The 13,714-nt window shown below is 32.6% G+C and overlaps 1 protein-coding gene and 1 long non-coding RNA gene across 6 annotated transcripts in view; one reads left to right on the top strand and one right to left on the bottom strand.

The window, feature by feature from the left end:
• Nucleotides 1–13,714, bottom strand: part of LOC100748359 (probable G-protein coupled receptor CG31760) — a 69,658-nt gene that overhangs the window by 8,805 nt on the left and 47,139 nt on the right. For 4 of the 5 annotated variants that reach the window (XM_012382486.3, XM_012382488.3, XM_012382487.3 and 1 more), the window contains exons 5-14: nt 12,966–13,200; nt 3,723–3,857; nt 2,927–3,077; nt 2,503–2,647; nt 2,288–2,420; nt 1,904–2,057; nt 1,708–1,817; nt 575–789; nt 252–390; nt 66–171 (exon numbers count right to left, since the gene is read on the bottom strand). In XM_012382486.3, coding sequence (XP_012237909.1) covers nt 66–171; nt 252–390; nt 575–789; nt 1,708–1,817; nt 1,904–2,057; nt 2,288–2,420; nt 2,503–2,647; nt 2,927–3,077; nt 3,723–3,857; nt 12,966–13,200 — 1,523 coding nt within the window. The remainder of the gene's footprint in view (nt 1–65; nt 172–251; nt 391–574; nt 790–1,707; nt 1,818–1,903; nt 2,058–2,287; nt 2,421–2,502; nt 2,648–2,926; nt 3,078–3,722; nt 3,858–12,965; nt 13,201–13,714) is intronic. The other variant, XM_024365861.2, reaches the window with a different exon arrangement.
• LOC117151354 lies at nt 4,383–4,893 on the top strand. The gene is made up of 2 exons (XR_004461208.1): nt 4,383–4,656; nt 4,698–4,893. It is a non-coding gene; the product is annotated as an uncharacterized LOC117151354 (long non-coding RNA).

Below are 13,714 nucleotides of genomic sequence, written 5' to 3'. Positions count from 1 at the left end.
AGCTGAATTTTACTATTTTACCGTATAGGAGGGAAAGCGAGACAGCGAAAGAATAATTGGATTACCTTGGGCGCAAATACAAGAAATATGGTGACAGAAGTAGACAGCTGTGTACGCAAGAAGCCTAACAAATACTTGATATCCGGGCCAGCATGAGGGAAAATGAAAAGACTGCAAAAGACGTCGTAGAATTTCAATTTTAAATTACAGTAACATCGGACAGGTAATAGTAAAAAGATGGAAAGTCATACTGAATAGCGATCATGGTTATATTCACAGCTGCTATATTGTAAATAGCGTAGCTTATTAAACGGGCCTCGTTGAAGAGACTCTCTGCATTGCGAACGTTGTAACACACTTTAATACCCCACGCGAGGAACAGAATTTCTCCTGAAAGGAAAATTTCATTTAATAGGTGGACGTTTAGCGATATATTTCTATTTGATACAACAGCAGAAGTTTTTAACGAATACTAGATATTTATCATTCAAACCTAAAACAAGCGACCAGCGAGCTGTCTCGAAGGTGGTCAAAATATGTTTTATCAATAACGTGCTTCAACATTTGTTATTACCGATTGCTAAACTATGGTCCCACCAGTTGAAAGAACATTGGTAGAATTTCAGACCATAATTGTCAGCTATCACTTCGGCATACGGCGGTGCGCTGAGTGTCCACGTGCCAAGATAAATTAACATTACTAACAATATCGGGACCATCCACTGCAGCAGCTGCTTGTCCGTAAGCTTCACCTTATGCGCGCTTTTCACGCGATATGTGAGAGACACTCTATGAAAAAGGACACTTTGTTTTATACATACACGGTAATGACACATAATCATAGTAGCTGATTACGACATCTTGCAATGAAGGTAATGTACATAGAAATAAAACAGATAATGACGCTATACAACTATAATAAAATGTCCATTGAATTAAAAAAATTTACTTGTTTTCTGAGGAAGTTTTTATATTTGTGTTCGTATAATCAAGGCATCAAGCCTCTGTAAAACACTCGAGGAAAGAAACAAAAGGCAAACAGAAAATAAATTTGAATTAAATTAACATTCACAAAATGATAAGGAGATTGATTCTGTTTTTAAAAGGAGTGAAACGGTATCGTTTCTTCTTACTACTTCCATATCGTTTAGTGTCTGATAATTATACATAATATTTTTGCGTATTAATTATCTTTTATTACGTCGCAAATATTATTACTACTCTTTTCTCCTTCTACTTCTCGATTGTCACGTATGGATTTTAAATTCCAGTCTCTTCGTTTTATTAGTCAAAAATAATACTTAACGTTCTCTGTTTGAAGTTCGCGAAAAAGATGAATAATAATGTTATTCTAATAATAATAATAATTCTAATAAAATCTGATAATGGTTCTGAACATGGCTTATGAAATCGACAGATTTCTTCACTTTAATTCTATCCTCTAAAGCAGTTGTCATCTTTCTATTATCTTCATGAAAACAGTTTCTGATCTTATCAAAATAATATTTTATTTTGGCGAATAAAGACACTGCGCTTCGAGAAAAATTAGATTAATTAATCTTGTACTATTATGGATTATTCTACGTAGATTATAGATTAAACATACAATTAGTTCGAATATCCCTCGTAATATGTATACAGTATAGTTGCATGAACGTTTTATTATGTGGATAAGGTTGAAAATATTTCGAAGTTCGTACGTCTTACCTCCAAGTTTTCATCAGCAATGCAGTGTATGAAATGCAAAAGCCGAGATGTCTCGTCCATTTCGTGGCGATACAAGAATACATGTCCAAAACGGGAAATATTGCGGCCATCTAAATACACGAAAAAATATGAAAAATATTACATACGAGCGATGCGTTAGATACGTTTATGCATTTACGAGAAAGTGTATGCGTACTTCGAGATACATAATAGCACAACCCAAAAGCGTAATAGACAAAAATATCGGCGAAGCGACCTTGAACACTTTGAGCTTACGGTGTTGATACATATAGACCACTAGGATGATGGTACCAAACACACAGAAAATAGAGAACGATAGAAGAGAGATTCTGAAAACACATACACACGTGCAAACATGTTATTATCTGATAAACAAACATCTGGAAGAATCGTAAAATTCATTTACTTAGTCTGAAAATGTGCCATTTCGAGAATGTGTATCATTTTCATATTTCAATGTACCTATGTATCCGAGAATAAGATCGATTAAGTTGATAATTACAAAATGTTTGAGACAGATAATCGAACGACAAATAGAAGTTTACGGTTACGTTCATACCGGAAGGGCCAGTTGTAGGTGGCTAAACAGGGTTCGGGTCCCTTGCACTTAACACATCCTGGTGCACAACGTAAGCAGCGGAACACCGTTACGTACGCGTCGCTTATGTTCTCTTGCATTTCCTTCCAAGCAGCTATAAAATTAATGGTTTAGCTGAGCTACAAGTCTCGATGATAACGCGTTTCTCGTAGACGAGAGTCAAATTATCTACTAACCTTCGACGAGAATTCCATCAAAAACGGATTGATGTTGGCTCGTGCTGTAATAACCTTTCCGACATTTGCATACATATGCACCTTTCGCCCAACCAGCACCGACACCGTTTTCATTTATACGATTATTTGGACTCTGATACTCACACTGTAAACCATACGAGGCATCAGTTGCAATGAAAGCTTTAAACTCGAGCGACTTAAACCACAACCTTAAAAAAGCTTCGATGCTATTCTGATAATGCGATATCTATTAAGCACTTCGAAAATTTCCGTTGTAACGTCTCTGACTGCATGATAATGTTTATATTCAGAGAATGAATCACGATAACGGATAAAGACAATAAATGAAACGGGGAATGCCTTGTAACGGTAGCTAGACGCAGAGAGTTCTAAGAGACGCTAATTAGATGTAGGGAAGACTTACCTGTGTCGTGTCGGTATGACATTTGTGCGTGCCTTTAAAAGATGCTATTTGATTACTTAGAACTTCGTTCTCATTATTTAACGACGATGCATCACATTGATTTACTTCTAGCCCACTGATATCGATATCTACGCTTAAAAATTCTCGAATCCTTAAACAAGATATAATCTCATTAATATTTATCAACATAGCTGATCCACTTATTGAGTAAAGAGGATTAAAGGTCAGTCTGAAGGGCTGTCGATCGAAGATAATTTTCTTATCGAGCATTTTCAATAGAATATTAATGACATTAAATCATACATGCAATGTATTTATACTATCTTCCTTACGTTATAACTCATACTCTTGTTAGTTGTTAGTCGCTGTATAAATGTACGATCAATGAAGTTGCAATTATTTATGAACAACGTTATATTTATGTTGGTTTAAAATAAGTTTTAAAAAACAGACGTACTAACACTGTTACGTAGTGGTAACACTGATGTCGACCGCAAGTTTTAATTGTCTAAAAATGTACTTGAAATCAGATAGAATGAATGAATTAATTACAATTAATTTTGCGACGTAAATGTAATGAAGTATACAACTTCAACTCGAAATAAACAGGATTCGATTTTAATAACGATAATTAAAAAAATAATACTACATTCGCACTTAATCGGTTAGAAATTAATACGATTTTTAATCGAACGACAGAGTTCAATTTAATTGCGAATAATGAAACGAAGTTTGATAAAAATCTAAATTATTAACGTGAAGAATTAAAAGTTAAGATAAATGACTGGATACGAACCCATGACGAGCGTCTGGTGGCCGTATGTTAACACTGTACGAAATCAACCAGCGATGACTTTTGCAGGAGAAATACGGGATGGTCCACCAACCCCTGTAGGATTCAATCGCCGGTGACTGCATGAATTTCGGTGACCTGGGATAACACGCAAACGCCACAAACCGCCATAGAAACTTCGATTTTTTTACGCACACGTATTTTGTGCAACGACCCCATTATTGTATATACATCTTATTCTTTCCTTCATCCCGTAGTCTTGGCACTTCACGGTCATCCGGTATATACGAACATTAAATTGCGGCCTAATCTCGAAATAATTGTCTGAATGTATCAATATTCCATTGCAACCAAGCGTATGCAAGTACTTGAACTGTAATAATTTGAAAGTAAAATAAACGAATTTATACAACAACATATACAAGGTGTTACAGTTTTTTCCTGTCAGCCTTTACCAACACGTTCTATAAGCGTAAACAGGAAAATAATTTTATATAAACGTATATTACATTGCGCGAAATTTTATTAAATGATTAAGGAACTGAATATAAAACACGGACGTAACAGACTTGTAGTTATGGCATAAATTAGTTGTTAACGAATGACGTTACTAGGTATTAATAGTCCATTTCAAAAGATTGCTCGTCCTGTTAAAAGGTATAGGACCGAGAGCATGAAAAAGTTGAATTTATCATTCCACGAAGTTCATTTTGCTTAATCCCAGTCAATCGGTGATCGATTCTTATCAGTTTAATCACACGTGTTAATTGTAATGTAGTATCGTGGATACATCGGGTGAACCATAAACAATATTGCGAGAAGGCCTAAGTGCCGTTAGGCCAAAAGGGCCTAGTAGTTTTACCGTGTGGTCGTAACCTGGACAGTCGAGTGGAGTAGTCGTGAGTTGAGAGTCGAGTGGAGTAGTCGTGAGTTAAGAGTCGAGTTGAGATAGTCGTGAGTTGAGAGTCGAATGGTGAGGAGTCGAGTTGTTAGGAGTCGAGAGTTGACTTGCCGAGTTGTTATGAGTTGTAAACTATTAATTGCGAATTGTGAATTAATTATTTAGTTGCCTCAGTTATAGCACATTACTATTTTAGTTCACGTTAAACCAACCTTTTCTTATTTAGTCCATTGTAAATAGATCTATCGATCAATAAACTTATTATATAGAATAGAAATTGGAACCCCTAATTTTTAATATTTCCAAATAAATAAAGAAATCCTATAGTAATATATTTTTGCATATTTTTTTCTTTAGTTTCCTACACACGAAAGTCCAGCAGCTAAATCAAAAAAATTATTCCCTTCGTTTGTTATTTGTTTTCTATCATCTTTTACCGTAGCTTCGTGTAAAGTAACGTGTACGTACATAAAATCTTTTCTTGATCTTCCCAATAGAAAGCATTAACAAAATTTGAGCGAAAAGAATTTTTCGAATTGGTAAAAGAAATACTCACATTCAACAGCATAATGGTTCCAATATTTTCAATATTTATAGAGAATACAAAAATATCTATAAAGAATTCCATCGAATGAGTATTATGCTTATCATATAAAATATCGTACCTAAGTGCTGCTTTTAAAAAAACACAGCGTTATATCCGCGTTGCGAGTATATTTTTCTCCGTGGATTTGTTCATACGTATTACGTATCAATTTTTCAAAATTAACTAGATGTTACCGTTCGTGTTATTTCCAAACTGGGATTTTGATAAGTTGATCGTCTACGACTTTATAATGATAATTCAGGGAATAGTCCAGTGACTTTTCTACGAGATAATTTGGAAACAAATCTGTGCACATACAGTGGCGTATATTATATACTAATCCATTAACTTCATCGTTCGCTAGTACCTTCATACGATTACGAAAATTTGTGGTCATGGAACTGGAATGCAGAAGCTGATGAAAGAATGCCTCGTTACAAGCCTATAAACAATTTTACGAGAAGTATTTCATTTTTTAATCGAATTCCTCGAATTCCCGTTGTTTTATTTCGTATTGGCGATATTCGCGTGTACGGAACGCTTGCCGTAATTACTGTCGAGCATTTTCGCAGGCGAATAGCTTTGTCATGTGAAGTTCGTAAACGATAGTAAATTGGAAGTGCCTTCTACAGGAAATCCTCTATAAATAGGAACTACCGCGTGTATTTCCACGGTAATTGATCTTTGCAAGACAAGCGAGAAAGTACGGGTTGCACGAGATTGACACACTGTGTCCCATACTTGTACATATGTATGTCTCACGTGTGTAAAGAATGGTTCGTACAACGTTTCCTGATCCTCATCGCAGCTCCTAGTCTCTCGTCCTAAGAACGACAAGTTCGACCAAAATGTGCTTTTAAGAGAATAGTAATCGTCTCGGAAAGCGTCGCTCTAATTGCTCGAAGAGATCCGCCGGGTACGCGATAAAGGTAAAGTTATATAGGCGACGTTAATTTATTTTAGTTATGCGTTATGATTGCTTCATATATCTTTAAGGCTATTTCTTTGCGAAATTTCGAAGTTATCGATGTTCTATATGCCACGTAGAAGCATTGTTTGTGCGTAAAATTACACTCGTTACGGTTATGCGCGCACCAGCGACAATTTATCGTTTACGAAGACGACGCGAATTTGAAGACACGATTGCATCAGGCACAGCATTTTCATTATTATAAGAAGAAAAAATTGGACCCGCATAGCCTAAGAGGAGACTGAAAATGTATACCTGTATAAGTTTTATACGTGTAACCTGCGATAAGCAACTTTTACAGTCTTGTCGGTTTTAATATTTTTCTCAAGATAAAAGCCGTTTCATTAGTAATCGTTTAATTAGTAACTAAATTACATAAAATTCTTCGTAATTGATCATCAGGAAAAAGGAAACTGTACATGTATCTACACATTTTTCATAAGTGTATTTGCAACAATTGCTTTGTTTTATTATATTCGACGGTTAGTTTTACGATACAAGCTATTAATACCACGGCGCCGTACATGGGTGTGTGTAATAAAAAGCCTTTAACGATATACCGATAGCGTATTGATTATCGTAGAGTTCTGTTTTAGAGTTTATGTTCCCCTTCAAAATAAAGACCCTTGAATACAATGCACACGATATCTGTAACACGCAATGAACGAAATAAAAGAAAAAGTAAAATTGTTACTTATTGTGTAAAGAACGAAGTAGGACGCAGCAGAAGTGTCAATTGACAGATCTCGTAACACGTCGAATAGTATAAATATAACGTATTAAAGTTACTTGTTCAACTATATTCATGTTATTTGCATTATTCGTATCGTAAGACCAACATCGTGTAATAATAAAATTCGCAATTCAATCGCGTCTTAAAAATTATAATTCATATATTATTTATTTCACTATCATTTATATATATTATTATTCATTGAATTCGCATTATTCTTTTTATACTGTATTACGTTGAAGATATTTTTAGTGAAATGAAAGATCATTAGAAATAAACAGAAGGATCAGAATTTTGTGGTCTTTCATTCGCGAGCAAAGGAAATCGCACTCGAAGAGGTACAGATGTTGTGAACAGAAGTTATAAATAAAACGGCAAAACAAAACTAAAAGCCTTATTTACAATTAAGAGATTAAAAGGAAGTAATAAAGCAATAAGGTCATTAATTGATCTTAATGAGAGACATGTTATAGTTCACATAAAAATAAATTAAAAAATTTGCCTAAAAACTTGCTACAGGTATCGCGAAATAATACGACAAGAAAGTTCAGCGACAAAATATATGAAAAGTTGTACGAAAACTCGATTATTATGATTAGCACGAAAAAGAAAGAAATAGTATAAAAAGTATTTTATACCGCTTTAAAAGAAATAGATAAATAGATTACAATTTAATTAAAGATGTGTAGATATAAATTTTGCACTATAAAAAAAAATATTTTTCATAATTCAATTCAAAATAAAGTCAACATATATGCATTATATAAAGGATTTATAAATCTAGAGAATATCTAATATAAATTAAACGAAACTACTAATCGTAGACGTAAAGAGGATAAAAGCTTAACCTCTTGCAGCTAAATGTGTTTTTCATGCAAATATATAACGATTTACCATTTAATACGATTCGATGCCAAGGGGTTAATAAGCTATTTATTCCATAAAAACATTTTAATTGTACAATATACTATTTCGTTTCCTTTTTTGCTATCGTGTGTATAGAATCGGTAGTATATATTTTATCAAAAGAAATTAGAGTTTATATAACTTGAAATATATTTCTCGTACATCAAAAATATTATAAAAAATGTTTCTTTTATCAAATTTATAATATAAGAATGTAATATAAGAGAGTAATATAAGAGATGGTATACGGTATTAATCGTTTAATACTATTGGGAAAATATTATATTTTTTTAGTATATATTCAATAAATTTATTTAAATCATTGCTTAAATCAATTGACTAACAGAATCGAGAATAGCTGTAACTGTCAATGGATTTGTCGTAGTAAATAACGAAGGAACTTCCACGAAATGTTCAATTTATAGTTTTTCACGTAACTTCGAGTCTTAACAAACATAAATGATGGATTTTTTATAAAGTTTCTTTCATGCATATTTTATGCTCTTATTTATAATCTTATCGTGGCTATAGATGTATTTTACTTATGCTTCATGATAATTCGATAGAATATTTTTATAATTTAACTCGATATACTCCATATATGTAAATTGTAAAATCACGAACTTTGAAACATTCAGACAATATATGATTTGGATAAGCATCACTTTGAAAAGACGTAAAATTTTTTAAAACGTATCTCATTGTTGCGTATCGAGTTTCTATGACTTGACGCTCGTACAAGATGATGAAGGATGATGAATGATCGTGGAGCGCCTATGAAATGCTTATTTTCTTCTCGGTAGAACTGTTTCCAAGTTAAAACATATTGCATATGTATACCTGTTTCTTGTCTAAATTTTACAACCAAAACACGATGTATGTAACAATATTGCGTTGGCAATACTGTTCGCCATTTATAACCATCTTTTTATCCGTTCTTATATGTTAAAATCGGTTACTTTACCGAGAAGAGGTAACGAAAATCAAGTATGAAGGGCGAAGTGCAAAACAAAAATGTTTTGTGCTTGTGCGTGTGCGTGCGTGCAGGTTGATGCTTCTTAAAAAGCTATGTGCAAATGTGAATACATTATTTTTAAATAATGTTTTCGACGAATACTTAATATCTAATAAATAAGCATCGCGTAAAGTTAGATCGCATCTGTTCGACTTAATAACATCAGACGAATTTTTATACGAACAACATGAACAATAATTAAAGAAGAGTAAACCCATCCCAATAATCGGCTGTAATATTTACTCAAAAGAGAGGCAAAATATTCATTTTCAGTTACAATCGGTTGTTTTCTGAACAAACTGTATGCCTTCGAACAATAGATTACCTATAATTTACGTCATAATTTGTTATTTTAAAGTCATCATATTTAAAATTGATAAACAAGAAAGAATTTATGTTATGCTTTACAAAATTTCCTACACCTACAATATTTTGATACACTAACGTTCCATTAACATCTTGTTTGCGATTATTATGTTTAATTATGAATAATTATTATTACGTTTAGGAACAAGAAGAATATAAATGTTAGTGTCATAGAAAAAAACGATGCTTAATTCATCGTTCAGATATTGATCGCTAGAAACATTTTATACCAATAACGAAACGGACCTGGTTGTTACAAGGAGGAACGAGAATGACAATATTATTTCGATATACAGTGGCTCAGGAAAATATTCGAACATTTTTAAAATATGATCTATATGATACAAAATATTTTGAAAATTCATTGGCATTGTAACAAGACATGTGATTATATATACTAGTAAAATTTAAAACAGATCTGGAAAATTATATAGAAGTTATAAAATATGTATTTATTACTTGTACATCTCGCAAAAGAGAGAGAGAGAGAGAGAGAGGGAGAGAAAGAGAGAGGAGGAGGTAGAGAGTCGCCAAAGTATTTCATTACAGTGAATTATTCACTATATTTATAACCTACAATATAGTTATTTTTAGCATTAATTGTATATTTAGACAGTATACAATTTATGTTGTATATTAATTTTTCACTAATAGCATGTTTATAATAAATATCTTGTAACCTCCATATAGATTTTCGGATTGGTTTCAAATATTACTATTATAATCTCAATAGTCTTTCACAGGAGATTTCAAGGTGATCACAAGGTCAAATACACAAGAGTGTAGTAGATACGTATATCGCTGTCGACATAGTGCAATTTTAGTCTGAAATATTCTTTCGTGTGATTCATGTTTTTCGAAATATTTGAGCGGTTCGAGATAAACCGGGCACACTATATAGCAGAATTTATTTTAAATAATGAAACATAAAAAATATGTTGTTAGAGGAAATAACGTTTGGTTAAATTAATTAGTATAAATAAATGATTGAATTAATATTTCTAATATTGAGTTCCCGTTATACGATTACTTTCCCTTAATTTTGTTATAAATTATCGAATTACAAATAAAAAGTTGTGGAAAAATGTACGCAGTCTTTTGTACATATTCTGTCAGTTTTTCATATTAAGTTTCGAGTGATGAAAAAATCAATGAAAGAAGCGGTATATAGAGAAAGCAGAGTGAAGAATTTACATTTCAATGGAGATTTTTAGAACACAGTTTTATGACAACAATTTTATGACAGAATTTGAGAGTAAATTTCTCGACTGGAGATGAAACTGAGAGGTACAATGTCGAGCAAAAGTTTCCAGTTATATGAATTTCTCATTTTACATTTCTTGAAAACGATTTCTAAAATAAATAGTAGATATTATTAAATATTACCAAAAAAGAAAAAAAGAAAAGAAAGGAATATTATTCTAGATTTTAAACTTTCACGTTTATCAAATTACATATTTGTGATTCTTCGGGTTTCGATTGTGTTTTTAGCTTTTACACTGTAGCATGTCGCCCTGTGTTTCGACGTTTCATGTACATTTCAGTTTATTTCTTCAGGGCAGATCTGAAACTCGGTTTAGGGTAACCGTCAGTTTCATGTCTGCAAATTGGAACAAAGCGCAGTATTCTACTAAAAACATTGTCGAAACCCGAAGAAGATATGCCAATACAAATGTCAAACAAAAAATATTATTTCCACTTACTTACGAGATCGTTAAATTGTATTGTTCGAAAATTTCGATCCACTTCATTTCATAGCAGAAATCTGTACTTTATCTTATGACATAAATTTGACATATTTTATTTCGAAAATTATTATTAATATTCTGTAGCCGTATTCTGTGCATTGACAACAGCATTGACAACTAATCATCGATTAATCTTAAAACAAGGTATATGCTCTCAATCTTATTTAAATCTGAAATAAAACTAACATCGAGTTTAAAACGCATAAGTGTATAAAATTGTTAGCAGATAATCATATTTATATCGATAATTATTATCGTTACTATGTTGAAAGACGCAATCTTTTGTCGTCAGTCTTCCTATATATACAGTAAAATATTATCTGAAATAATTCCGTATATTAAATCATACACGTCATTCATTCCGTATATTAAATCATTTCCTTAATCTTAGCGAACTTATTAAACTGACTTCACCAGCTTCTTTCACACCGTGTTTTACTATCTAATACGTCGGTTCTTCTACCAACTGTATATATCTTCCCCTTAATTTTCGAAACAATTGAACTTCAACTCATTCGTGAAAGTACTACTCTTCCAATCTTCAGGTTCAATGAAAATGTTCTTGTTATCGTGACAAACCTTCTCTATTTGAAAAGTTCAATCGTGGTAATTTCTGGAATTACAAATAATTTGATATAAAGAACATTTTAGACCAAAATTTTCTACGATGGAATTCTATTTATATAAATTTTATTTGTCATAAAATAAATATGAATGAAATTTTACTAGCTCCCTATTCACTCAACTTTATCTGAGCTATTATCTGAACCGCTGCCGCTATCCATTTATATTATATGAACGTCTAACAATAAAATAGTAAACAGTAAGGGTCGCGCATTATATGACACATTCTCACGCTTCGATACAAGTTTGCAATATTATTATGTATTTAAGAGCAAATGTGTCACGAGCAAACATGAACTCCTATTATAGTTGAATAAAAAATCATAGGTGGTGGGGAAAAATAGGTGGACTCCTATTATACGACGACCTGGTTATCCAGTTGCTGGGTACCAGTTCAGGTTGTATAACACGCAGAAAGAAAAACAACGAGAATGTTAGCCATTTCAACGATATGCTTTAATAAAAGTGATTGAGAAATACTCATAATATAAAAAAGAAAAACTTTTAAGCTTAGCAGTTCAATCTTGGAAAATTAATTCGATTGGAAATTTATTGAGCGAACTTGGAAGCTCGTGAGAACAAGTTCAAACGTTCGAACAACGTAGGATTATTCAAAGTCGTACGTGAGAAATGCATTACACATCTGTGAAACTTTATTTCTGAATTAAAGTGTTCTTATTGCTGAACTGCTGTTATCAGTGCAAAAGACATAACTGAAGAATATTTGTAATCATCTGCGAAATAAAATATATTAAATTTATCATGTCGTAATATTCGTATAAAGCGACAAATTATAGCCATTGTAAAAAACAAGAGATCAAAATCTTTCGGATAGGGTATTTTAGCAATTTCATAATATCATATTTCTATATCTGTTCTGTTTCATTTGCCACGCCTATATCCATTGTTGATCAAAGTTTGTTCCTCGATAAAAGAAAACCTATGCACAACGTATGTACATATTACATACGTATTGAAACTTTATTTCGCGATCTGAGATTTTTATAATTGTGATATTCTGAATACGATTGCGGGCTAGGAAGCGTATTCTTTCCAAATGTATAAAAAATGTATGATCGTTATAAATAAGCGATATTTTATTTGAAACAACGTATTTTAATTGTCGTTGCTTTGTAAAAGTCATAGAATCGATTTATTTTGATACATTTAAGGGTATAAGTGGTGAAAGGTATAAACGCTAGGAGAAACTAATCGTACACTGACTATACTGTTCAAAATTGTCTAAATTTCTCCGAGTGGTTTCGATCTAAAAGAATCGAAAATTTCATAAACGATTGGAAATATAGAAGCAATGATAGCGTAATTGATACATGCAAAACATGCATTTTTATCGAAGTGCGTGAGGATTTGAAATTCGTACAGTAGGTAAATCGAACCTCAGTTCTGTGGTGGCTCCCGCGTTTTCAAACCATGGCAAATTTGGATCCGGTATAGATCCTGGCTGAAGTCCGTGACTCTCGACCTTGAACGGTTCTCCGACGCTTCCTGGGCTTCTTTCCAACCAGACTGCGCTAATCACCGCACCCGTGGACGTATTTAGTGCGATCACCCTCGTTTCTACGGCGTCGTTCACTGACATCAGCAATGATTTTGCTAACACATCTAAAAGCACTGATACCACAACGAATTATAAGATAGGAAAGTCAGGTATATATTGATTGCTTGAATTGCTATAAGCCATTAACTTCTACGTTATTTGTGCAATAGTTTGGTTTAGAGAAACCAACGTATTAATTGTGATACATTTTATGCAAGCTACTTTCGAAAGTTTTCGAAAAATGTAAATAACCGTTTAACAAATCCTTAAGTATGACATAAAGCGAAGTTGACCTTCAAGTATCCAAAATTCCTTCGTTCATAAAAAATGAAAAGAAAGTGGACACAGCACGTCATGTAATTTATTCCTTGTAACTTCTTCGCCTTAAGAATTCGTTTAATTGAAATATCAATGTGATAAACTTTAAGATTATGCGACAAACGTGTAATTACGGATTTCTTTAAAAAAATATAGAAGAGAATGATAATAATATTAGCTTCTAGCTTTGTTACACGAACAGAATAAAAACAAGTATTATAAAAAATATCTCTGTGTTCATATAGTCCGAGCAGGGCTTTTTAATTCTAT

The sequence above is a fragment of the Bombus impatiens genome, unplaced genomic scaffold (genome assembly GCF_000188095.3).
Source record: "Bombus impatiens unplaced genomic scaffold, BIMP_2.2 scf_0154, whole genome shotgun sequence".
In the NCBI taxonomy this organism is placed as follows: Eukaryota; Metazoa; Arthropoda; class Insecta; order Hymenoptera; family Apidae; genus Bombus; species Bombus impatiens.
The sequence above is the reverse complement of the archived record's forward strand: the minus strand, read 5'-3'. Positions and strand labels throughout refer to the sequence as shown.